General features: G+C 43.8%; 1 protein-coding gene across 2 annotated transcripts; it reads left to right on the top strand.

The window, feature by feature from the left end:
* Nucleotides 1-6,037: 6,037 nt before the first annotated feature.
* LOC100281836 (uncharacterized) lies at nucleotides 6,038-10,626 on the top strand. 2 transcript variants are annotated; one of them, XM_035968012.1, is made up of 8 exons: nucleotides 6,038-6,472; nucleotides 6,581-6,705; nucleotides 6,804-6,841; nucleotides 7,266-7,376; nucleotides 8,665-8,744; nucleotides 8,971-9,007; nucleotides 9,518-9,559; nucleotides 10,126-10,626. In XM_035968012.1, exons 1-8 carry the CDS (start codon nucleotides 6,233-6,235, stop codon nucleotides 10,260-10,262), a joined length of 810 nt encoding a protein of 269 aa, XP_035823905.1. In that variant the 5' UTR covers nucleotides 6,038-6,232; the 3' UTR covers nucleotides 10,263-10,626. The 2 variants fall into 2 exon arrangements, with proteins under 2 accessions (XP_035823905.1, NP_001148228.1); NM_001154756.2 differs by having other exon boundaries at nucleotides 6,169-6,472; nucleotides 10,115-10,608.
* Nucleotides 10,627-27,387: the final 16,761 nt, after the last annotated feature.

Raw genomic sequence — 27,387 nt, forward strand, 5'->3', positions numbered from 1 at the left:
CCTGGATTTCGCTTTGTCGCCCAGCTCGGCTCTACATGACTACATCTCCCATGACTGTCTACTCTAGCTCACCGTAGTTCCTGCGCGCGTCGAGTTTTCTCTACTCTAGCTCGCCGTAGTTCCTGCGCGCGTCGAGTTTTCGTGTGGAGCTCTCTGCTCACGCGCAACTCGCTCTTTCTTTGTTGCCGCGCACACGAATTTTATCTGCTCGTCACAGCGTGTCGAGTTCCCACGCCATCATCGCTTCTGTCGCAAGCTCGTTGGTCACAGTTGTCTTGACCGCGTTAACTCGCGACTGTGGTCGTGTTCATCGAATTCGCCAACGCTTTGTTGCCGATTTGACTGTCGTCGCTTCGCGTGTTGTCGAGTCGTCGTTTTTCCTGTCTTGTGCTCGCACGGTTTCCTGCTCGCCAGCGTGCCCTCTCGGCTCGCTCGGCTTTAATTTCCAATCACGTCGTCGATCTCGTCGTTTGCCGTCGAGTTGTCAAACACGTCATCTCCGGCTCGATCCCCACCTCACCAGCTTACCCCAGACTTCAATCGAAGGTCATCGTCGCTCGTGCGTCCCCAAGAAAACCCAAGAATCGGGTGAAGACGAAGTTAGCAGCGCAATATTCCCTAAGCGCTCGACAAATTGCGTGGATCGAAAAATCACTGCCGATCTCACGGATTCGTGTCAGCTGTTGAAACGGTAAGCTGATGAATTGTTTAGAATAGTTTAGTAAGCTGATGAATTGTTTAGAATAGTTCGATCGTTGAATAAGTTAATGTGTTAGTGCGAGGCTCATTAGGGTGCTCGATAAATTGCGTAAGTCACGAAACTCTCGTCGACTTCGCAGTTCTTGCGATTATCGAGCCAGGTTCAGTTATAGCGAGTTATTTCGCTATTCCGGTCACTTAGCTGAATTAGTGGACCGAGTAGAATTTTAGTAGGCATATGTGTTGATAAAATATTTTAATCACTTATAAAGATGTAGTATAATTTATAAGGCAAGGGATTAGTTCAGAATTTAATTAATTAACTGATAAGTTGTGATTAGGCTAATTATATTTCTTGTGTATAGTTTGTTGTTCGTGATGTTTGCGTTAGGTTCGAGAAGCGTAATCATAGCGCGTAGTCGCATATTAATAACTAGTGTTTCCGTACAAAATTGTACAACGCCTCGCCACTAGGTGTTTAATACGCTATCGTATAGCACTATTTAGATTTGTGCTATTCTTGTTTATATGCATTCATGTGCATCGTGCATCTCAATTAGGTACGATAATTGATCGCGTGATGCGGAAGACAAGCCAAGTCGACCCCAAGCGCGGGCTAATCCGCAGGATGATGCTGATGGACAAACCTGAAAATGGTCGCCAAGTGGACGTCGTCTAACAACACTAACCTAGTGTTACCCAGGCAAGCCCCGGTGCATTTGCCACCTCCCTTGATGTTTTTAAAATCTTTCTCACTTGATTGCTGCATTAGGTGACAGGAGTTGATTGATTAAACAATTCCTGCATTACCTTCCTTGATCTTGATTACCCTCCTTGAAAACCCGTTTTTACAAAAAGGTTTTACTATGCTTAGTATTGCTTAGAAAAACAAAAGGATTTGTTTTAGAAAAGATGTTTGGCAAAGTGGGAGGGTTGTTTTCAAAAATAAAACTTGATGGTGAATCCATCATGGATATGATGGATTCAACATCGGAAAAGATGTACCTCTGCCAGGTACCAAGTTTTTGGGTTAAAAGATTAAGCTAAGACCGGGCGGGTGACTTGCACGGGAAAGGAGTCTCAGTGTAGTGTCTCCGTCTGAGTCGATTAAGGACCTTGTCGATGTAGGCTTGATGATCGAGGACCCTTTAACTGGTCACATGCCTCGTCATGGGTAAGCCTTGCCTCGGGCAGACTAAGGCCAGAATAAGATAACACGAAATGGGCGTGGAGCGGTGGCGAGAGTAGCGTGTACCCTCCGTGGCAAGAGGCTGGACGGTGGTGTAACTGTGCTCTCGGTTTGCGTGAACCTGATCTGGTCTTAAGAACCCCGGTGGCGGGTTGACATATGCAAGGGTTAAGTGCTACATATGTCGTGTGATTGGAGATCCTCAGCTGAGTATAATCGATTCGGATCGCCGTACCTTCGCGGTTATGAAGACTTGGTCATTGCCCTACACGTAGCATTCCACTAAAGATGATGGGTTTTTGTTAAGAAATTGGCTAGTGCAGGACCAGTGATTGAACTAGGGTAGAAAGAACTCTAGTTACAGGTAATTCTACTTAACTTGACAAATAAAACTGGATTTTAAGGATCCACTTTAGTAAGCATTTCTGCAAAACAGAGTCTTTGATTATTGAAAAGCCTTACCTTGACTCCCATATAACCAGCATACCCTTGAGAGTCTTTTCTTTAGTCGGGTAAGACTTGCTGAGTAATTCCATACTCAGGGTTTTATTCCCTGTTGTTTTTCAGGTTCTAACTTTGTGCTGTTGTTGATGGTGTTAAGTGCCGGTGGGCTCGGCCTTCTTATAAGTCTAAGTAACCCTTCTATACTTCTTATTGAGGATGATCCCTTGAGCTAGCATATATATTTCAAACTTATACTTTTGTAATCACTCCGATAAACTAATGTAAAATTTTTGTAACCTGTAAAATTTGGTAGTAAGATTTCCGCTGCAACAATATTGGTGTGTGTGATTTGTGTTACTTAATCTCGCGGTTCTGGTTGTAAGTGGTTTATCCGATGTCCTTGGGGCAATCGGACAGATCCTGTTAAGTTATCTGGTGCACATGCACAGCCGTCTGAGGTCTTTGGGACAAGGATAGGTGCATGTGGGCCTAATAACTTGGGAGGTTCTGCCACAGGTCGGGGTTACTCCGGTGAGCAATCCCGACCGTGAGGAGGCGGAATCCGGTGCACCGAGGCCAGCACAAGCTTCGGTGAGGGGTGAGGGACGCCTAGGGCCAAGGCACGGGCACGGGGCGGGGCTGAATCGGTCGGACACCGAGCGGGCGCGGCAAACCAGCGCGATAGAGCTCCAGCGAACACAAATTCACCGTAGAGGGAAAAGAATCGGGGCAGGAAGGGCACGGGGATGGTTCCTTACCTTAGGAGTGTGCTCGGGGATGCTTGACACGATGCTAGGAGCTCCGGGCAGACGACGCGGTGGCGCGCTTCTCCGGCGAGCTTGAGCGGCGGCGGCTAAGCGCGAGAGAGGTTGAGAGTGGGTGAAATTAGGAAGGGGAGGGAGAGCGGGTGTAGGCGGGGCTCAAAAGGGAGCTGGGGGCGTGGGTAGGCAACGTGGTCGGCTTCCTCGGCGTGAGTGCGTGTGCGGGTCAGCAGCGGTTGCGGGGAAGATGAGACTGACAAGGCGGGCCCACAGAGTAGAGGCACGAGCACGTGTGAGGAGGAAATGATTCAGCGCTGATGGGCTGGGCCCACTGCACAGAGGGAGAGCGGGGGCGTGCGCGCGAGGGTGAGCGGCACCAATAGGTCGGGCCCACCTGGCAGATGGAGAGAGAGGGCAGGTGCGTAGGCTGGGCTGCTTTTCTATTTTCTTTTTATTCTGAATTTCTAGTTCCTTTTATTTTTATTTTCTCTATTGAATTCAAATCCAACGAAACCACAAATTCAAATTTGAATATTTCAAACATGTGCATCAACCAAAAACAAAGTTTAAGCTCAGCATGATGCAACAATTCATGTCTCCCCTAGGTTTGAATATAGTAAAGAAAAAAATACATCTCCCAAATATATAACCAAAACTCTATTAGAAAGGAAGAAATAGGAAATCTACGGAGATGAGAAAAGTGGTAACACCTGAATTTGGTAGATATTAGAGAAGAAATTTTATACCCCCAAATTCAGGGTGTTACATAGGCTCTATAATCATAGCGTGTATAGATGCATGAATAAATAAGGTGAGCCTATGAGCTATGCGTTTCTTCCACTCCTGATACATGCCAATCAAGTGTTTCTTTGAAACAACCTTCACTGGCATGCTTTGAGGAGCTTGCATAGCCCTTCTGAGGTTTTGCCTTTGCCTTTGCCTTTGCCATAGCCATTGCTACTCTACTGCCATTTTGTGGTGGCTTCGTAAAAATTCCCCCTCTCATCCCCTGATTATTACAGTGCCCATGACCCCTTTCTCTGGAGGGACCTTTCTTCCTTTAAGACTAGAAGTTGGCGTGTGCTTTATGCATGACCGCGTGCCGAATGGATGCTTCTAGTAGTTCTGCATCAGAAGCTCATTCTGAGCCTTAGCACCAAGCAACATGTTGACGAGGTCACATTATTTGTGTACTTGTTGCTACAGTACTGCTGTTGGAGCACCATATTGGAGGGGTAGAAGGTTTGGAGAGTTTTCTCGATCATCTCTAAGTCTATGGCTATCTGGCCACAGAAATGTAGCTGAGCGACAATGCGATGGATGACAGTGTTGTAAGCCTCAACTGCATTGAAGTCGAGAGTGGCCCATTCATGTTGCGCCCGCGGGAGCATCACATGCTTCTCCACACTGAAACACTCACATAGCTCTGTCCACAATATCATATGGTCTTTCACCTCTGGATACTCCATCTTCAGGCCTGGATGGATGTGGTGCCCGACGAAGATCGTAATTTTTGCTTTCTCATGAAGTTTCAGGCAAGTGTCATTCGGGCCCTACCAGAAGATCTCCTTTCCTAGCTATATCGCCTCTAGGTGAAACTTGCAGTCGTTAGTCTAGGTCGGTTAGTTCTTGCCATTGAGGACAAGCTCCACGAATCAATTCTGTTGTCTTCAACCATAGTCCGTCACACAAAATTAACTTTAGGTTAATTAGGCGTGCTAATTATCAATAATAGAAATTTAAATAGATAAATTGCATGACCCACGGGAGCCGGTCCAGGGCGTGCTGACGAGGCGTGGCTGAAGCATATGCCGACGAGCTGCGCCCCAGCTGGCCGAGCAAGCGCGACCCAGTGCGGGGTGGCGCCGTGGGCTGACGCAGCGTGAACCATCTCAGCTCGAGATGGCGTGACCAGCAGCAGGGCATGGGTGCGTGGGTCAGTGTGACATCAAGGCGCAGAGTTGGGGGCGCCGACATAGTGTACGACTAGAAGCCGGCATGACCGATCTATTCATGAACGCAACGTGTGGGCCACCGGTGGGGTGGGTGTGTAGTGCACGCGACTGGCGCACGAGCCTCGCCATCGGGGTGATTCGTACGACCCGCGGTTAGTAGGACATCGATGGCTTTTTAAGTAAAAGTAATAGATTGGATATATTAAGCAGGTCAAATCATCAGGATTTAACATGCTAGTGTATACATAAATCAATCTACAATATGTATCTGACAGTAAGAAATCACTCTACAATATGTATCTGACCGCGAGAAAACAATCTAGTTTGAACAAAATCTACTAAACAATTGTCTAGAGCGGTCAAAAACGACATACCGTGCTTCTTTATTCAGCGAACGGAAACGAAGCCTATCATGTAAGACAATTAGGCAAGGCGGGAGGACTTGCTGTGGTGCAATTTCCAAATTCAGACCTTGAACCCTCTCCTCAGCAATGGAGGGCTTATTCTCTTTTTGTCGAGGCAGAAGCACAAAAAACTATTTCCTTGTTATATAGAAGACTAGAGCTTCTCGTTTGATATTAGCCCACATAAGATTTTTTGATAGTATAAGGCCATCTCCAACTGATCCCCTATTGTATCCTCTATTTTATTCCTATATTAAACGCAACTCTGTAAATAATATCATCTAAAATTCTGTGTTACCTATTTTATTGGATAAGTGAGTCTAATATTTTGATCCAAACAGCGCTTAATCTCTTCCCTTGCTGTAAGTTCTCGACAGATTTAGCTGGGTTAAAATTCAGACTCAAAGACATATAAATTGATGGGCTGGTGTTATTTCCACGTGGGGGTGGACCCCTCACGGGCCGGGCCGCATTCTTGGCCAACCATGGGCTATCCGCAACATTGCAGACTCCGGAATCCGGATTGGCCGAATGGGCCCGGCAGCCGAAAATGAAAAAGGAAAGGATCGACCCTCTAGCGCGATCGATCCCCGTGCGCTGGGGCCCAAATTAGGAGAACCTCAGTACCCCACGTGATCCACGGTCCGCCCGCCGCGCAAGCTGGGCCACGGGCTCGCGGGCGGGCATGCGCCGGTTCCGCGAGCGACCACCCCGCCATCCGCGGAGCCTGCCCTGCGCTGCCCACCGCTCCTCCGCCTACTCCGGCCTCAGCTAATAACGATGGGTGGTGGGAGCCGAGCCCTTTCCCTCTCCTCCCTCTGCGCCACCACCCTCGCCGCCGCCAAGCCCCCACAGCACCCCGTCCCCTTCGCCCCGGCTCACCGCGCGCTCCCCCACCGCCTCGCCGCCGCCATGTCCTCCTCTTCCTCCCCGACCCCCGCCGCATCGGTGGACGCCGGTGCCCCGGCCCCTTCGGCGTCCAACGCCATCGACTTCCTCACGCTCTGCTACCGCCTCAAGGTGAGCGACTGAGCGCCCCTGTTTAGTCGCTTCGCATTTCCACGGGCCGGCTTGGTTGAGATGGATGGAAATGTGACGCGATGGATGAGATTGTGGATGTAATTGCAGACGACCAAGAGGGCGGGGTGGGTGAAGCGCGGGGTGCAGGCGCCCGAGTCGGTGGCCGACCACATGTACCGGATGGGCGTCATGGCGCTCGTCGCGGCCGATCTACCCGGCGTCAACCGCGACAGGTGATCCTGACAGTTTCGCTCTCAAGTCTAGCTCGGCAGTATTTAGCCTTCTTACGGTTCCGTTTTCATACACTGTTTATTTATCCCTTCAATTACAGGTGTGTCAAGATGGCGATTGTGCACGACATTGCAGAAGGTATGGTCTCAAAAGACTTCCGTCTAGACGGCTTCACTGAAGTTTTGGGGCTTTGTGTGAGATGAGGGATGCAATTTTGTGAATATGCGAGCCTATTACTACCTGAGATGTTGGTAGATGGTAACTAGACCACTGGACTGGAGACCTGTAGTAGGAATGTAGGATGTGTGTTCAAGTACTTGTGCCAATTAGTTGGTTCTTTGACCTCTGCTAGCCAAAGTGTAAAACTTTAAACTATGTGCACATTTTCCTATTTTCATTCAGAAGCATGCTCAGCTTAGAAATGAACACATGATTTTGCCCTCCGCTCATATGGACTCTTGCTGCTGTTCCTAAGCCAGCTTGCCTGTTTCTGGAACTAACTGCCTATGAGGATGTGGGTTCAGTTGACTCATTTCAATTGTTTTTTCTTTTGGTACTCCAGCAATTGTTGGTGACATCACCCCTTCTGATAATGTACCCAAGGAAGAGAAGAACCGCAGGGAGAAAGAAGCATTGGACCATATGTGCGAGCTGCTTGGTGGTGGTTCAAGAGGTGAATACTGAAACTTGCAATTGTGATACATTAGCATTTTATGCTGTAGTTAATTAGGCATCTTATGCCTCAAATTGTCTTTTCATGATTTAGTTATATATGAAATGAATGTGGTGCTATTGCACACTGGCATCATCTTTCTAGATTACTCAATAGTCTAGACTTAATGATCCCATTATGTGTGCATAGTACCATAGTTTCAAGGAAAAAAGAACAATATGTGGATGCCAATGAATTTTGTGAATACAATACTATAGTACTTGCAGGTCATATACATATTTTATTTTACCCTTGAAAAGCTATTCATCTGTTATTATTATTTCTTAGATGGTCATTTTTCCATCCGATACTTTTCACTTCCATCAGGGAAGCAGATCATAACCTGGCAATTATTTTGTAGAAATCCAGCGGGCAGCTTTTGTTCTTATTTTTTGATACATAGTTTAAATAAGTATTGGATAATTCTTAGAGTATTCACATCCCTTAGTTAGGTGTCAAGGAAACTCTTGGTAACTTAAAATCACTCAGATTATTTCCAGAGAAACTGTTATTTATACTTCTCTTTTTCTTTTTATAAGGTGTATTAGTGTTTGAGAATTTCATTCAAAGATATGCTTTATCCAATAATTTCCCTTGCAATATATGAACTCAATATATTATCAATTACTACAAAAGCAATGTCTCACTAAAATGCATGTGAAATATGAATCTATAGATTTATCTTTGTGCAATAAATATACAAATATTTTGACTAGTTTCATTGACTTTTTTGAATCCTTACGCCCTACATTTTGAAATGGAGGTTGAAAAGATAAGGGATGTTTTTGTAGAAGCCAAAACCGAAGAGTTTATATTCAGCAAATGTTGATGACTATGAGTTTTGGAATTTGAACATGATATTGTAATTGATGGTGATAATATTATTCCATCTCTAATGATTTTCTACCTTGAAGCATTATGGATCGTAAATTATTTATGCTCAAATGGCTATCATAGCATCCAACATTTTTTCCCTAAGAGTTTCACAACATAGAATTCTAGTATTCTGGTTGTGTTCTCATTATTCATATCATTAATCGTTAAAAAATATTGGAGAGATCCAGCATCCCTTACATGTGAAGTGAACCTTTTAGAACTAAATAAAGTATCTTAGCAGCCTTTTGGAAACAGTTTTTCATGCAGGATAAAAGGATGTTCTCTGTACAGGCGAGACTAAAGAGTTCATGTGATCTTTGACATGGTATATATAATAAATACTTGCCTTTATCTGCATGCTGTTGTCTTGCAGCACAAGAAATTCGTGAACTTTGGATGGAGTATGAGGAGAATGCGTCTTTGGAAGCGAAGGTTGTCAAAGATTTTGACAAGGTACAGTTTCATATTTCAATCCATCAAGTTGGTGGCATGATTGCAACGTCTGTCTGAAGCTATCAGATGGTAGTTCTTGTGATCATTCAATAGGCAATGCATATAACTGGCAGGATATTTAACTAATGTAGGCAATCATTATGATTTATGGCCCTAACCCATATGGCTCCACTTCTTCCTTTTCCTTTGCATGCTGTAATCCTTTGTTGCACTGTTATATTTCCAGGTTGAGATGATACTTCAAGCTCTGGAGTATGAAAAGGGTGAGTTCATACTGGTGCTTGAATATTTGAACTAACATTTCCCATGCACAGTAGCTATAAAGTACAAACCACAACTATTTAAATGCATTCATCAAATATTCTTGTTGTAATAACCAAATAAATGTATATAGTAAAATCAGCTCACATTTCACATTTCAAATACAGCACATCTTTTTCTTTGCATCATTTGTGCTTATATTGGGTAGGCCTGGTGTAGTGGTGAGGGCAGTCTCACTAAGTCACTATGTTGCCAGTTCGAAACAGCCTCTCTGCATTTGCAGGGGAGGCTTGTCTCGATTTATCCCATCTCAAGACCCCACTCATGTGGCAGCCTCCGCCCTAGATCTGCCCATCTGTGCTTACACCATTATTTAATTTGCTCCACGGCCTTCTGGGTGTGAGAAGTGATACATATGATCAATGTACTATCACTTAACACCTGGTGAACTCCTTGTTGATAGATGGGGTTAACAGTATCACACTTACGCCTATGTATTTTAAAATTTTCAGAGCAAGGACGGGACCTTGAAGAATTCTTCCAATCAACAGCAGGTGTGATTTTTCTCTTTCTGTTATGCTCTTCTCAATTTTCATGAGTATCCAGTACATAAATCTTGCTCTTCTCAATTTTCATGACAATCCAGTACATAAATCTTGCTCTTCTCAATTTTCATGAGCATCCTGTACATAAATTTGAACAGTTCATTTAAGCTGAGAAGGATGTTGCCATTTTTTTGGTCTTACACTTAAAAATGTTTTCCTGAGATAATATAAACATTCATCAGCAATTCAGAACATATTAGTGCCTGAATGATTATTGCTAATTGAAAACTGGACACTACCACCTATAATGGTTTTCTTTACCATGAACTGATACATGCCTATGCCTTTTATGGTTTTCTTTTATCACGTGCTTATGTTTGATCTCATTTTTACATTGTATTAGACCGTGTCCAGCAGTTCACCCACCCAAAACACTGTTTTGCACTTAGATTGCACTATTCGCAGAGTGGAATTTGAATATGGGGATGGTAAACTTAGCCTAGGCTATTAGCATTAGAGTCATTGTGTAACAAAACCATATCCCCGCACCTAATTCCCATGCAGGCAAATTTCAGACAGACTTGGGAAAAGCATGGGCAGCGGAGATTGCATCGAGAAGAAAAACAAAGTGATCAAACGATGCTCATTTTACCACGTCGGTTCCAAGACAACTTGCTGGCACAGCATTTCTGTTGAACTTTGCTTTTACTAGATGATACTTCGAGGTGGCATTGAGACGTAGGGTTGCCTTGGGAATGTGAACTTCACCACATTTCTTGGTCCTGCCCTGACCCTGAGGCATATTGGGCTTGCGATACCAGGGCTCTAGATAAGTAAGATAACCCACTTTGGGTATTGGTTGTAGATGCTCCTGCCAAGGGCAGTTAGCTGGATCCAACGGGAAGGTTCAGCACCAGCTGGTGGTGATGTAAAATCCTTCACTTCATGAATTACTGTACCATTACCGTTTCTCTTGTTAATCCAGCCTCACGGTTTCGGCCTTTTTTAATGTAATTCTATTGTTTTCAAGTATAATGAGCCTGAATATTTGCTATATCCATTTTGGTTGTTGATGATGACCTGAAGTGCATTCATATTTTCATAGTACGTATAATGCTGAAGCCTAGAAGCTGACCACTGATAGTTCCGGTGTAGCGTCGGATCGCATGTATTAGGGTCTGTTCGTTTTATTTTGAATCCACGTGGATTAGACGGAATTGAGTGAGTTTTGAAAGGATCACGATGCCCAAGAGGAGGGTGAATTGGACTTTTCTAAAAATCAACACTAATTAAAATCTAAGCAAGAGTCCAACTTCACCCCGATAACTATCACTAAGAGAATAATAATAGAAATACAACAATGTTAAGACAATATTTCAAATACTTGCTAAACAAATACACAATGTAAAATGTTTTAATTAAGTGCGGAATGTAAAGCAAGGTTTAGAAGACTCCAATTTTTCTCGAGGTATCGAAGAGTCGGCACTCTCCTCTAGTCCTCGTTGGAGCACCCTCGCAAGGGTATCACTCCCCCTTGGTCCTCGCAAGAACCAAGTGCTCACAACGAGATGATCCTTTGCCACTCCAGCGCAGTGGATCCCTCACGACCGCTTACAAACTTGAGTCGGGTCACCAACAAGATCTCCACGGTGATCACCGAGCTCCCAACGCCACCAAGCCGTCTAGGTGATGACGATCACCAAGAGTAACAAGCCATAGACTTTCACTTGACCAAGAGAAGCCTAATGCATGCGGTGTATGCTCTAGGTGGCTCTCGCTAGCGCTAATAAGGTCCAAATGCGGGATTAAGATTCTCAAATAACCTCACTAGGCTTTGTGGTGCTTGCAATGCTCTACCAATGTGTAGGAGTAAATGTGGGTAGCAAGACCATCAATATAGTGGGTGGAGGGGGTATAAATAGCCCTCACCCACCAACTAGCCATTACCAGGAATCTGCTGCACATGGGCGCACCGGACAGTCCGGTGCGCCAACGGTGCGCCAACGGTCGACTCCAATGGCTAGTTCTGACAGCTAGCCGTTGGGCAGATGGCACACCGGACAGTCCACTAAAATTCAACTCGCGAACAACGCGCTCTCAGGTTTCTGTGCGCAGGGAACCCTCTTCCTTGGGCCAGGCTGGCCCCACTGGCAGAGGGTGCACCGGACAGTCCGGTGCACACCGGACAGTCCGGTGCCCCAAAGCCAGAAACCCTAGTTTCTGTTTTGTGCTGTTTTTTCAATTCGGTTTTCGTTCTAACTTGTGAGTATGTTCTAGAGTGGCACCTAGCACTATATGTGAGTGTGAATATGCACCAACACTACACTAGAACTCTCTTGGTCAAACTACTCATCGACAACCCCTCTTTATAGTACGACTAAAACAAAATAAAAGACCTAACTATATCACGAGTGTCCGCAACTCCTTGACACTCGGAATACGAAGACCTTCACTTTTTGTTTTGTCGCTTTAGCCGTCGCTTCAAGTTCTTATCTCCGAGATTGTTTTCACCGTTGTAGTACATCTACATGTAATGCGACCTAACTTACCATTTGCCTCTGCAAAACACATGTTAGTCACATATAAAATTACATTGTCATTAATCACTAAAACCAACCAGGGGCCTAGATGCTTTCAATCTCCCCCTTTTTGGTGATTGATGACAACCTACAAGATTGTGAGAGTAGTTTGTTTTGAAATTTCTGTCAATAGAGAAGATGGTTAGTTATACTCAAAAATTTTTGACAGAAAGAGTGTGTAACATAATAATAAGAGTGAGTGCATACACATTGTAAGTTTCTTGTTCATATAAAAGTGAAATCAAATCGATGAACAAGAACTAGAGACTGGTGATAACATATAAGGTGAAAACACAATACACACACAGTCAACATAAGCATCGAGAGCATATAATAGAGTTTGTGAGCCAAAATCGTCATACAAAAGTGGATCTAGTACAGAGAGTATCAAGCACATATATTACATCAAAATGACTCTATACTAACTCCCTAACTCCCCCTAGCTCTCACAACTCTCATATCTCTCCCCCTTTGGCGTCAAACACCAAAAGGAAACCTGAACCTACAGACCAGAAGAGGAAGGAGGTGGCTGGGGCGCATCCGATCACGATCGTGGCAGAAGAGCAAACGCCAGCTGAGGGTCAGAGTCAGCCTCGGATCCAGGATCTACCGTAGAAGCTGGAGCTAGTACTGACTCGGATGGAGGCTGTGCTGCAGGAGCTACCGAAGCTGAAGAGGTCACAGACACCGCCACAACAGCAGTGGTAACAGCAGGAGCTGGTGGCACTGGCGGCTGAGCGCTGATGGAGCTGATGACCGGCGACGAGAAAACCAGGGTGACCGGCAGGAGCGGAGAGGAAGAAGGACCAAATGAAGGTAGAGGGGGTCCTGCCTGAAGGGCTAGCACAACAGCGGCCTGAAGATCTAGAGGGGGTGCAGACTGAACAGGAGGAATCTGAGCACCGGTATGCTGAAGTATGTGAGTCATGAAGGCCCGGTTCTCAGCCTTGTCTGCCAAAAGCTGCTGCTGCAGAGTGTCCTGTCTGTCCTGAATAGTCTAAAACATCGATAGCATTCTCTCGGACATCTGCTGTTGCACCGCTGCCAGATGAGCCTGCTGCTGAGTAAGAGTCTGGAGGATCGCAGCCAGAGCAGGGTCAATGGCAGGAGGAACAGCAGGGGCAGCACGAGAACTCCGGGCCTCATGGTCATGTGAGCGTGGAGGCACAGGAGGCAGAGGCGGAATCCCAAAATCATCATCATCATCATCATCATCATCGTCAGGAACTGCTGCGCCCTAAGTCTCAAACTGATGGAAACTTGTATCCTCTGCCTGAATGTCTGTCACTGGATCAGGTACTGGTACTGGATCCTCAGGGGCTGGATGGTAGGAGCCAAATAGGAGGCGTGAGGCCTCAAGGGTGCCCTGGAACTATGGTGGTCGGATCAGCTGTGCGAAGATGTGGCAGAGATAATGAGCATTTGGCAGCTGTCGCCGAGCACGAAGACCATCCAATACCGTGTCCTCGATCTCACAAATAAGGAAGTCAACAACATCAAACTCTGAATGAAAGATCAGGGCACCGAGGAGCCAAAGCTGAATATGAGTGGTAGCCTCTCTATAACCCATCCACGACAGAAGCGTCCGTCTCATGAGCTGATATAAGTACTTGGCTACTGTAGTGAAATCTGCCGGAGAACGTCGCGACCCATCTGAGAAGGGCGGTCGGAACAAAGCCGCGATGTGAGCTGTAGCTGGAGCAACTCCGTCGTGAGGGCGACGAGGAGGATCAGAGGTACCATAGCACAAGCTATGAAGACAAGTCGATGACTCATTGAATCCAAACAGCTGGCGAATCTAGCTAGCATGAAGTGTAACATCCTCTCGCTCAAAGCGGAACCTCATCCACTGGTGATCGGGGTCGATCCATACTGACGCATTGAACACACGGACCCACTCCTCAACATATCTGCCGCTGGTAGTCAGAAGAGTGAGAAGTCCCAGCAAATATGTGAGATGCACCTCAGAGTCTGCACCAGCGGCTAGCAGAAACACAGGAAGACCCAATAGCCGGTGCGCTCGCAGAGCAATCTGGGCTGACATATGTGCTCTGAAGAAATACTCCTAGATCCTGGTGCTGAAAAGATCTGCCGCTGCAGGGTCTCTCTGAGCTGGTAGCCAAGTCTCCACGGGTACGTGTCTGAACCAACGTACCCGGGCCGCTATAGCACGCTGAAGATCAATCAATCGAGGACCGGCAGCCAGTGGTCGCACCTCGGTCTCATCTCGCTCCCGGAAGCGGGCAAGTGGGATAGGTGGGCGGAAAAGGAAGCGGGAGGAGGAGTAGTGGAAGCTGGAGTGGTGTAGATGATATGTATGGCTGAGGTGGTGGATGGCGCAGGAGTGACTGGAGCGGGCGAAGTGGGTGGTGGAGTGGTAGCAGTGGCGGGAGTAGAAGGTGCGGAGGAGCGAGGCCAAGAGGCGAGTCAACGAACTCGGTAAGCAATCTGATCTAATGATATCTGCAGCTGACCACCTCTCTCTGCCTGCTCAGCGGCTGCTGCTGCTGCTAGAGCTGCTCGGGCTGCTCTATCCAAACGCTGCTTCTTGCGACCTTCTTGCTGCTCCAAGTAGACAGTCTTCCCCTTGACCTACCGGAAGGGGCGAGGAGGGTTTTCATCGTCTCCTCCCCCTAGCGTGGACACATTCTTCGTGCGCACCATCCTGACCTGAAGACAGAGAGAAACTGAGCACGAGAAGAGAGCATAGGAAATGATAATGACTGCGGTGACAAATACCTAGAAACCTCACGAGAGAGGAAGAATCTAGGTAGGACAGGAGATGAACTCACGAGCAGGCGAGGTCACTGAAATACATACACAGAGTGTTATGACACAGAAATCGAGTGATTTGGCGATTGAGAGGTCAAACGGCGTGAAAACAGAGTTTGAATGACGAATAGTGCCATAGGAGGTTTGAAATTGGAAATGAGGCATGAAATGACTTTGAATTGAGCCGATACTTCACGAATAGGTTTATATGGGTAAATATGAGTGAAGTGTGCGCTTGGTTTGATTTTTGGCGAAGAAAATGGAATTTGGGCACTCGGCTCGGAATCAATCGCTATAAAGGGGAATTTGTGTAAAATTGAAGCCTGGGATATCAGATTGGCGTGAGATTTTGCGAATATGTTACTGGAGGTATCGTGAAGGTGCCTGAAAAATTTGGGATTGATTGGAGCATTTTTGGCTGGTTTGGGCATTTCACCGAGCACGCGGCGTGCGAGATTCTAGGTTTTCGGTGAAACACCATTTTAGGTGGAGAAACCCTCCCTAAGGAGCTAGGAACCTGCATGGGGAAGCATAAAGGAACAATGGTACACATACATGCACAGGGATTCACAAATTGGCTCAGTTTTGGTTGGAGGATCAAAAGGGGTGGAAAACAAGCTCACTGACCACAGAGAAGGGAAGAGGGAGGAAAGGAGAGCCAAGGGAGGAAAGGAGAGCCAGGCTACTCACTAGAGAAGGGAAGAGGAGCAGAGCCTGAGCACGGGCAGGAGCACCACGTCGGAGATCGCCGGCGATGAGCAGAGTGGCGCTTGAACGCCAGGGACTGAGAAGAGCCAGAGAGCAGAGAGGGGAATGGGGACCTCTGGCTCGGTCTCAGACTGGAGGTCCTTTTTTAAAACGTGTTATGGCCGCATCAGACAGTCTATAGTGCCTGTCCAGTGCACACCGGACAACACATAGTAGCCGTCCGGTGAACCACCGGACAACACACAGGGGAAAGTGGATCTGCGCGCGCGGCCAGTGCATCGGACAGTGCACAGTGCACCGGACTGTCCGGTGAGCCTAGGCAGAGGTGATTTTGAAAATTTTCAAATTTTTCGATCTAAATTTTAACCAAACCAAATCCCAACTTATAATCATACAAAAGAACACCTATTGGGATAGGTATTGGCCCCCTCATATATTTTCCCATAATTTTCAAAAATATTTTGCCATAGGCTAGTCAATTTTTAGAGAAAATAGTCAAATGGTGAGATTTGCATTTTAGCTTTGAACTAGGGGTTTTCATGAATAATTTGAGTTTTGAATACTCCCCCCCTAAGTGTAGTACTACATGCATATCTCAAGAACCAACAATGGCATAGTAAATAAGAATTTAAGTACTAAAAGCTTAAAGCTAAGACTTGTCAAGTTTGAGCCCGAGTTAAGCTTTTTTCACTCGCTTTGTTGGCGGTTATCTTAACTAGGTTAGACAAGCCCTAGATGCAATACAAGAAATTTAAATATGCAATGCAGGCTTGACAACACTATTTTGAGATCTTTAAATAAAATTTCTGAGATCAAGTATGTTTAATTCATTTCTCAACATGCAAAAGCGGGTTTTATCAAGAGGCTTAGTGAAAATATCCTCTAATTGATCTTCCGACCTCACTTCTTCTAAAATAATGTCTCCTTTAGCAATATGATCTCTAAGGAAGTGATGACGAATATCAATGTGCTTGGTGCGAGAGTGTTGTACAAGATTATTAGCAATTTTAACAGCACTCTCATTGTCACACAACAAAGGTACCTTTTCTAGAACTACACCATAGTCTAGAAGAGTTTGTTTCATATATAAAATCTGTGTGCAACAAGCACCAGCGGCAATGTATTCCGCTTCGGCGGTTGACAAGGCAACACTATTTTTCTTTTTGGATGTCCATAATAGTAGTGATCTCCCAAGCAAATTACACCCCTAGAAGTACTTTTTCTATCAATTTTGCAACCGGCATAATCCGAATCGGAATAGCCAATTAAATCAAAAGTAGCTCCTTTGGGATACCAAAGGCCAACACTTGGGGTGTGCTTGAGATACCTAAGAATTCTTTTAAGAGCGCAAATATGAGCTTTCTTAGGATTTGATTGAAATCTAGCACACATGCATACACTAAACATGATATCGGGCCTAGATGCAATAAGATACAATAAACTACCAATCATAGAACGGTAGAGAGTTACCATCTTTTCAACAAGTGATCTCCATGTTGAACCTTTTCAACAAGTCTTTGGTATACTTCTCTTGTGAGAGGAAGTTACCATCTTTCATTTGCTTCACTTGAAAGCCGAGGAAATACATCAGCTCACCAATCATTGACATCTCGAACTCCTTCGACATCAACTCACCAAATTCCTTGCAATGATAGCGATTTATCGAGCCAAAGATTATGTCATCAACATATACTTGACAAATGAAAATATCACCGTTATGTTTCTTTGTGAATAGAGTTGTGTCGACGGTCTTGATCTTGAAGCCCTTTTTGATGAGGAAGTCGCGAAGACGCTCATACCAAGCCCTTGGAGCTTGCTTTAACCCATATAGCGCCTTGGACAACCTATAAGCATGGTTAGGATATCTAGGGTCTTCAAACCCGGGTGGTTGCTCAACATATACAAGTTCATTTATGAAGCCATTTAAAAATGCACTTTTTACATCCATTTGATAAAGCTTTTTATCATAGCATGATGCATATGCGAGTAGGATACAGATGGCTTCAAGTCGAGCAACCGGTGCAAAGGTCTCTCCAAAATCTAAACCTTCAACTTGAGAGAAGCCCTTTGCAACAAGTCTTGCCTTGTTCCTCACAATCACGCCTTGATCATCTTGTTTGTTTCTGAATAACCACTTTGTTCCAATGATCCTTGCATCTTGTGGAGGCTTCTCCAGGGTCCAAACTTGGTTACGGGTGAAGTTGTTTAGTTGTTCATGCATGGCATTCACCCAGTCCGGATCCTGTAGCGCCTCATCTATACAGTAGGCTCAACACAAGAAACAAAGGAGTGATGTTCAATAAAAGAAGCATGTTTATGTGATCGAGTAATAACCCCTTGTGAAGGACTTCCAATGATTTGATCTTGTGGGTGTGCTTGAAGCAGTGATGAGTTTCTCCTATCAACCACTTAGGAAGAAGATCCTGGAGCATCAACATCTTCGGCTTGTATCCTTGCTTGTTCATGAGAGACAAATGTATCTTCATTTGCATGCCTCTCATCTTTTTCATCATCTTGTGGTACACTTGATGAAGAAGGCCTATTAATGTTTTGCACCTCTTCTTCATCTTCTTTTGGTTTGATAGCTCCAATTGGCATGTTCTTCATGGCTTCCTTAAGTGGCTCATCACCTACATCATCAAGATTTTCAAGTGCTCCTTGGGAGCCATTAGTCTCATCAAACTCCACATCATATGTTTATTCTACCACGCCAGTGGCATGATTGAATACTCGATATGCTTTGGACTTTAATGAATAACCCAGAAGAAAACCAATATCACAACGTCTTTGAAACTTCCCTAGGTGATGGCGTTTCTTGTAAATGTAGCATTTGCATCCAAACACCCAAAAGAATGAGACGTCTGGCTTTTTCCCATTTAGCAGTTCATAGAGAGTCTTCGCAAGTAGCCAGTGAGGAAATAGCCTGTTTGATGCATAACATGCAGTGTTGATAGCTTCGGCCCAAAACCTCTCCGGTGTGTTATACTCATCAATCATTGTCCTTGCAAGTGTGATCAAGGTCCTATTTTTCCTTTCAACAACTCCATTTTGTTGAGGTGTATATGTTGCTGATACTTCATGCTTGATCCCAATCTCATCACAGTATTCATGAATGTTGGTGTTGTCAAATTCTTTTCCATTATCACTTCTAATCTTCTTGATCTTGTAATCAAATTCATTTTGAGCTTTCTTGGCAAACTTCTTGAATATAGATGCAACTTCAGATTTATCATGGAGAAAAACACCCAAGTGTATCTTGAGAAATCATCAACTATCACCAGACAGTAGAGGTTGCCACCAGCACTTGCATAAGTTGTTGGTCCAAATAGATCCATGTGAAGTAGTTCCAGTGGCCTTGATGTTGACATGAAAGCTTTTGTAGGATGTGTGTTAGCAACTTGCTTTCCAGCTTGATAAGCACTACAAGGCTTGTCCTTTTCAAATATAACATCCTTTAGTCCTCTAACCATGTCCTTCTTTAATACTTTCTTCAGTGTGCTCATTCCAACATGTGCAAGCCTTCTATGCCATAGTCATCCAAGAGATGCTTTGGTAAAGAGGCAAGTTCTTAAGTCTGCATCTTCAGAGGTGAAATCCACTAAGTAGAGATTGTTGTATCTAAATCCTTTGAGCACCATTTATTCATCATCCATTTTTGATACAATAACCTCTGTTGGAGTGAATAAGCATTGAAGTCCAAGAACACAGAGTTGACCCACTGATAATAAGTTGAATCTTAAAGGTGCAACCAAGAGAACATTTGAAATTGATAGATCATTTGAAATTGCCACCTTGCCAAGTCCTTGAACTTTTCCCTTTGAATTGTCCCCAAATGTGATTTTGTCTTGTCCATCAACATTATCATCAAGTGAGGTGAACATCCGTGGGTTGCCTATCATATGTTATGTGCATCCACTATCAATAACCCAATGGCTCCCACCGGTCTTGTAGTTCACCTACATCCACAGACAAATCAAGCCTAAGTTTTGAGGGCCCTATATTGCATAGGACCAGTGACTTTCTCAATCAAGGACTTTGCAACCCAAATTTGTCTAGGTCTACTCTTGCTTGGTGGACCTAGGAATGTAACTTCGACTTTTCCATTTGCTACTTCTTAAAACATAATGAGCATTGAAGGCAAATGGTCTTGAGTGCTTTGGCAGGGGAGTTGGTGGTTTGGCTTTGCAGTTGTGGGAAAAATGACCTTCTTTTCCACACTCAAAGCATTTGATATGCTTATGAGTCTGATTTGGCTTGTATTGAGTTGTAGCTTTCTTTTGCACAAAGGAGTTATATCCAATACCACTCTTGTTGTTTTTCATGACAGTGTTCATGAGCAATTCATTTTAGAGGTATTGGCCCTTGTTGAACTTTTGCACACTTGTTGCAAGATGTTCATTTTCACGCTTAAGTTTCTTGACCTCATTTTAAGCCTTTCTTTATCCACTGCCAACTCATTGTTGAAGTCATTGTTCTCAATGGCAACCTTTCCTCTAGTAGTTGCATCAGTCAAGTATCTCTTCAATTTTTGGTTGTCTAATGTCAAGACTTCAACTTTTTCAGTCAATTCATCATGTAGACTAGTTTGATCACCTTGACTCAAATCATCACATGAGGTTGCTACATCAATATTAACAACAGGGTTAATAGCCTCATGTGTATTGCAAGATAAAAGTTCATTTTCAACAAGAAGATTATCATGATCAAATTTAATCTTAGTATAGTCTTCCTTATTTTTTACTAGTCTATCTTTCAACTCCCTATTAGCTTCATTTAACTTGTCACATTTATCCTTAGCATCTTTTAGGGAGGATGTAAGCTCATTTACAGTGGATGACATAGTTTTGTTTTCTTCTTTCATTTCATTACTAGCTTTCATAACTATGTCATATTTAGCATTTAAAAATTCATTTTCATCTTTCAACTTATCACATTTAGCTTTTGACTTCCTAATGAGTTGAGTGTATTCATTAAGCAAGTCAACTAGTTCATCATAGGAAGGTGAAGCAAATTCTTCATCACTATCACTATCACTATCATCAATAATATCATTATCATTTTGTACTTTTCGTTCACCTCTAGCCATGAGGCATAGGTGAGAAGTCGATGATGGAGATGGTGGTGGTGAAGAGAAGTCCCCAGCGATGGCGGTAACTTTTTCATCATTTTCTTCTTCACTTGAAGAAGATCCACTTGACGACTCAATGTCAGTGAGCCAATCACCAACAATGTATGCCTTTACATTTTTCTTTTTGTGGAACCTCTTATGCTTTCCATCCTTCCTCTTGAAGAATCTCTTTTCATTTTTCTCATCATCACTGTCATCTTCTTTCTTGCCCTTGAACTTGTTCTTCTTGGACTTGTTACATTGATGAGCAAGATGACCAAGCTCTCCACAGTTGTAGCAATCCATTTAAGAAATGGGCTTTCTTTTGCTGGAAAAGAATTTCTTCTTTCTTGAGTCAAATTTGATGCCTTCTCTGTTGAGCTTCTTTAATATCTTGGTGGTCTTCCTCACCATCAAGGCAATGTTAGCATTAAGATCATCGTCACTTGAGGATTCCTCCTCAACTTGTACTTTAGCTTTTCCTTCTCTTTCTTGATTTTCTTTGAGAGCCAAATCCTTTCTCTTGTAAGATGACTCATCCTTGTCATTGATGTGCATGTACATCTCATGTGCATTGATCTTTCCCAAAATTTGTGTAGGAGTGACAACTGAAAGATCCATCTGATGCAGCACAGTGACAATGTGTCCATATTTATCAATTGGGAGGACACTGAGAATCTTCCTCACAACATCCGGTTGTGAAATTTGTGTAAGCCCCAAGCCATTTACTTCCTCTACAAGAATATTGAGACGTGAGTACATAGCATTGGCATTTTCATTAGCAAGCATTTCAAAAGAATTTAATTTTCTCATAGCAATGTGATATCTCTCCTCACGCTCAATTCTAGTTCCTTCATGTAGAGCACATATGTCCATCCACAAATCATGACAATTTTTATGGTTTCTAACTCTATTAAACACATCTTTGCAAAGGCCTCTAAAAAGGGTGTTTTTGGCCTTAGCATTCCATTTCTCATAGTTCAACTCTTCACCTACAAGATTTGTGGGATCTCTAGGTTCGGGGAATCTTTGTGTGGCGGCTTTGTAGACACCAATGTCTATAGCCTCTAAATATGCTTCCATACGAATTTTCCAATATGGAAAATCGTCACCATAAAAAACGGGAGAAGGTCCATCCCCACCGGACATCGTTACTCTAGCGGTTAAGCTAATCTAAGAGCAACAAGGCTCTTATACCAATTGAAAGGATCACGATGCCCAAGAGGGGGGGTTGAATTGGGCTTTTCTAAAAATCAACACTAACTAAAATCTAAGCAAGAGCCCAACTTCACCCCGACAACTAGCACTAAGAGAATAATACTAGAAATACAACAATGCTAAGATAATACTTCAAATACTTGCTAAACAAATACACAATGTAAAATACTTGAATTAAGTGCGGAATGTAAAGCAAGGTTTAGAAGACTCCTCCAATTTTTCTAGAGGTATCAAAGAGTCGGCACTCTCCCCTAGTCCTCGTTGGAGCACCTGCGTAAGGGTATCGCTCTCCCTTGGTCATCGCAAGAACCAAGTGCTCACAACGAGATGATCCTTTGCCACTCCGGCGCGGTGGATCCCTCACGACCGCTTACAAACTTGAGTCGGGTCACCAACAAGATCTCCACGGTGATCACCGAGCTCCCAACGCCACCAAGCCGTCTAGGTGATGCCGATCACCAAGAGTAATAAGCCATAGACTTTCACTTGACCAAGAGAAGCCTAATGCATGCGGTGTGTGCTCTAGGTGGCTCTCGCTAGCGTTAATGAGGTCCAAATGCGGGATTAAGATTCTCAAGTCACCTCACTAGGCTTTGTGGTGCTTGCAATGCTCTACCAATGTGTAGGAGTAAATGTGGGCAGCAAGACCATCAATATGGTAGGTGGATGGGGTATAAATAGCCCTCACCCACCAACTAGCCATTACCAGGAATCTGCTGCGCATGGGCGCACCGGACAGTCCGGTGTGCCACCGGTGCGCCAACGGTCGACTCAAACGGCTAGTTCTGACAGCTAGCCGTTGGACAGATGGCATACCGGACAGTCCGATACGCTGTCCGGTGTGCCTCTAAAATTCAACTCACGAACAGCGCGCTCTCGGGTTTCTGCGCGCAGGGAACCCTCTTCCCTGGGCCAGGCTGGGCCCACTGGCAAAGGGTGCACCGGACAGTCCGGTGCCCCAAAGCCAGAAACCCTAGCTTCTGTTTTGTGCTGTTTTTTCAATTTGGTTTTTGTTCTAACTTGTGAGTATGTTCTAGAGTTACACCTAGCACTATATGTGAGTGTGAATATGCACCAACACTACACTAGAACTCTTTTGGTCAAACTACTTATCGACAACCCCTCTTTATAGTACGGCTAAAACAAAATAAAAGACCTAACTATATCACGAGTGTCCGCAACTCCTTGACACTCGGAATACGAAGACCTTCACTTTTTGTTTCGTCGCTTTAGCCGTTGCTTCAAGTTTTTATCTCCGGGATTGTTTTCACCATTGTAGTACATCTACCTGTAATGCGACCTAACTTACCATTTGCCTCTGCAAAACACATGTTAGTCACATATAAAATTACGTTGTCATTAATCACTAAAACCAACCAGGGGCCTAGATGCTTTCTAGTTTAAATCCCCAACAAGTCAAAATTCTTTCTATTTTTTTTTGCAAGTTCCAATTGACATCTGAAAGGTTGTAAGGTACACGTTTGGCTCTCATTGATAACGGGGGAAAGATACAGTGCAAACCACCATATAATGACCCACTTCTAATCGAATGGACCTGTAACGACGAAATACCCTGTGAGAACTATGGTTCACTCATGTTAATTCATTGAAATTGTTGTAGTGAATTGACATGGTTGGGAGCCTGCTTAGAGAGTATAGATTGTCACTTTTTTTTGGACCGCAACTTATTTTTAAAAGATATTGCGATCGCTTGTTTAGTAGCTGTTTCAGGCCCCAATGCAGTTTCTATCGTGATCCATTTAAGTCACTCAACATTCTCATACTTCTCATTTTGCATTAATTCATTCCAATCTCCACTACTATAAAATACTAGCTTCGATGGTCGTCATACGCCATGCACGAAGCATGTAGATCAATCCGCATACCAGTGGGCATCTATAGATAGGCTGTGAAAACCACCCAAATCCCTACTAGTGGACATTTTATCTATAGATGGACCGTGAGAAACCACACAAGTCTAACACGACAGGGAAGCCAAACGCAGCGCAGCGCTCCCACATAGAACCACCTCACTACCTAAAGGAGGACAAGCCATCGAGCAAGCTTTAAAAAAGTAGTCAGGCTTCTTTCAACTCATACCTTTCCTGATATTTTAGCTAAGATAAAAGCGTAATATTTGTTTTTATCAGTTTAGTATCTGATATATGGACCATATGTTCACTTTGATATTTGATATTATTTTTTTATTGGTATCAAATATGATTGTATGTCGTCGCAGCGCACATGTGTTGTACTAGTTATTTTATAAGATAATCAAGTATTTCTTAATCATTTAAGACATTTTGATGATTATTTAAAACATTCTATTTTTTTCTCAGTCATTCACTCGTTAGGTCATTCAGTACATATTATGTTAAATTAAGTCATTCTGTTACAATTCTAGTCATCACATGTCATTTAGTCATTTTATGACTTATTTAAAATATTTCATATTGTCAACAGTTGTTACAAGACTTTCTTACAAATATTTTAAGTCATCCAATAGTTTATTCATCCAGAGACTCATAATATGTTTTTAAGTCATTCCTTTCTATTAAATTGATGTAATTATTTTTATCACGATTGGACTTCTTTCTTTTATCACTTAGAAGCCGTGCGAGATGAAAGTCTCATGCACGGTTTTGCATGAGAGAAAGAAGCGAGGAATTCTCTTTTTGACTCTGACTCCCCCACTCCAATCGTTGCTTTTCTTTCTGTTACTTCGAAAGTAGTTGCTTCAGCTTTAGCCACGCGAATTCTCGATATTCCTTTTTATTTCTCATCAAACGAATGACATCTTCTTCTGGAAATCCTAGCTATTCTTAGCATGATATTGGAGAATCTCCTTGCTATTAGTCAAACAAGCATCTGATTGGAGCACAGGCGTGTGGGGGGAGGGATGCTCAATGGGTTATTGAGGTGTGATGGATAGAGCATCCGGTTAGAGCGCAGGGCACGCAGTGGATACTATTTGGCACCACGCTCAGCGAGTATGCGTGTATGCAGTCATGCAACCCGCATATATAGGCATAAAAAACCAAAATCCCTTTTTTTGTTATATTCGTGTTTATGAGATTTTCGAACAAAACTAGACACTCATGCTATATCTTTTTCAATTTTTTATTTAATCGCAATGTCCGACCCTAATAAATACAATGATTGGTCCTAATAAATACGATGACTGGCTCTAATAAAAAATACAATGACTTATCTTGATAGCTATAATGAGTGACCCTGATAAAATACAATGATTGAACCTAATAATACAATAACTAACCCTGATAAAAATATCCTGCTAAATACAATGACTGACCCTAATAAAAAAATACAATGACCGACCTTGATAACTATAATGAGTGACTCTGATATAAATACAATGACTGATCCTAATAATACAATGATTGACCTTAATAAATACATTGACTGACACTGATTAAAATATAATGATTGATCCTGATAACTACAATAACTGACCTTGATAAAATGTAGACCCTAATAGAAGAAGTACAATGACTGATCCTGATAAAATACAATGACTGGCCCTGGTAAAAAATAAAATGACCCTAATAATTACAATGAATGACCCTGATAAATACACGACTGATCCTAGTAACTATAATGATTGACCTTGATAAAAGTACAAGTGATTCACCTTGATAACTACAAATGATTGATCCTAATAACATAAAGATAAAGGAGAACAAATGAGAGGTTGGTTATGAAATAATTGGGGAAATTTGGGCTAGCCAGTTGCATGGGTCCGACCTAGTCACGAACCAGCCAGCCAGGCGCGTGGAATAACCACACAAAAAATAGGACGTGGGGATTCAAACCATGCTCTTTCGATACAAGCGAGCGTCTTCTACCACTATAACTTATGTCTGTTTATGTTATATAAAGGAGAGATATTGTATGTGTGCACACATATATACACACATACACTATAAAACTGATGTCAGCCATTCACATTTTGTTCAACCATCCATTATCTTTTGTTGAGCCATTTCTAATCAATACCACTTGTCGGGTATCATAATTAGGGGTACCCAGATTATGCCCCTAAAACACACTTAACCCTTAGACCACCTTCAAGACACATTCCCCGAGATCAAAGGATCATAAACCGCGCTTCGCCCGAGGCCCCGCTCAGGGGTCACCATAGGTCCGCTTCGCTCAAGCCTGCCCTCGGACATGGTGTGCTCTAGGGAGAATTCTCGTCCCGGCCGAGGCTCCATCTCCCAGAACAAAAGTCTTTGCCTCGCCCGAGCACATCTCGGGTAAGGAAGACAACCCCAATGCAAGACTCAACCAAAGTCTGCAGGGGGCAGGAGCATTCAATATGCATACCTACCCCACGTAGAGTTGCAGGTGAACAGGAGCAACAAGACCGCGGTCCTGTCAAGCTTCACCAACTACGATGACGCATGCGACCACTATTCCCACATGCCATCTGTCAACCCCTGATGGGACGTACAATACGACAAGAGTGCAGGATGGCTCTCGGACGTGAACTCTGCCTCGCTGAAGGCGACCTCGGCCTCGGGACAAACTTCGCCTCGCCTGAGCCCGGCCTCGTTTACCTGCTCCCCGCGAATACTGGAGCGGGCTCGGTCGTGACCTCGGGCGGACTTCTGCCTCGCCCGAGCCCGACTCTAGCCTCAATATCCACAACGGAAAGGCGCCCAACGTCACCATATACTGCAGAGCTGACATATTACTTAGGGACTTTTTGCCATACTCAGTACTGTGTCAACCACTACGGCATGGGCAACCCCCTTGTCAGGGGGGCTCGGGTACGTGACCAAGCGCTCAGCCCTTGCCTCGGCTCTCAGCAGAAATCAAGCGGGCACAAGTCACCAAACAAGTACAAGACCATGCTTCTTGAAGATCTTTGAGTGATTTCTGCAGATTTGAACTTTTTTCAACTTCAGCTTCGAGTTTTGTTTCGAAATCTTTCTTCTCTTGCTCAATGCTTTTTGACTTCATGGAAAGTTCACTATTCAGTCTGGCGATCTCGGCTTGAGCTTCTGCCAGTGAACCTTCCATTGTTTGAATTATGAAGTCTTTCTTTTCTAGGGCAGCTTCATGATCTTTAATCTTGTTCTCTAAGCCCTCAATTATAACTTCGTTTTTCTTGTCCTCGAGGTCTTGTTGCATCCTCAAGGTTTTGCTTAGTAGTAGGCTCTGACAAAATAACCTTCATCAGAAAACATCTTCATATCAAAACAATAAAAAGTTAAGGGAAGAATTTTACCTTAAAGTTAGAATAAAATAGGCTACCGACGATATGCTGTCGTCGGTATCTGCTGAGATCGGCTTCGAGTTTCGGAAAACCAACACTTTTCGATAAAGTCCTGACAACTTTCTCCCCAGTCCGGTCTCAAAGGCAACCTAAGCTCTCTTCGTCTATACCACCGAAGAGCAGTGCCCCTGGCTGGTACCCGCAAGATATA

Source organism: Zea mays, chromosome 5 (genome assembly GCF_902167145.1).
Source record: "Zea mays cultivar B73 chromosome 5, Zm-B73-REFERENCE-NAM-5.0, whole genome shotgun sequence".
Classification (NCBI taxonomy): domain Eukaryota; kingdom Viridiplantae; phylum Streptophyta; class Magnoliopsida; order Poales; family Poaceae; genus Zea; species Zea mays.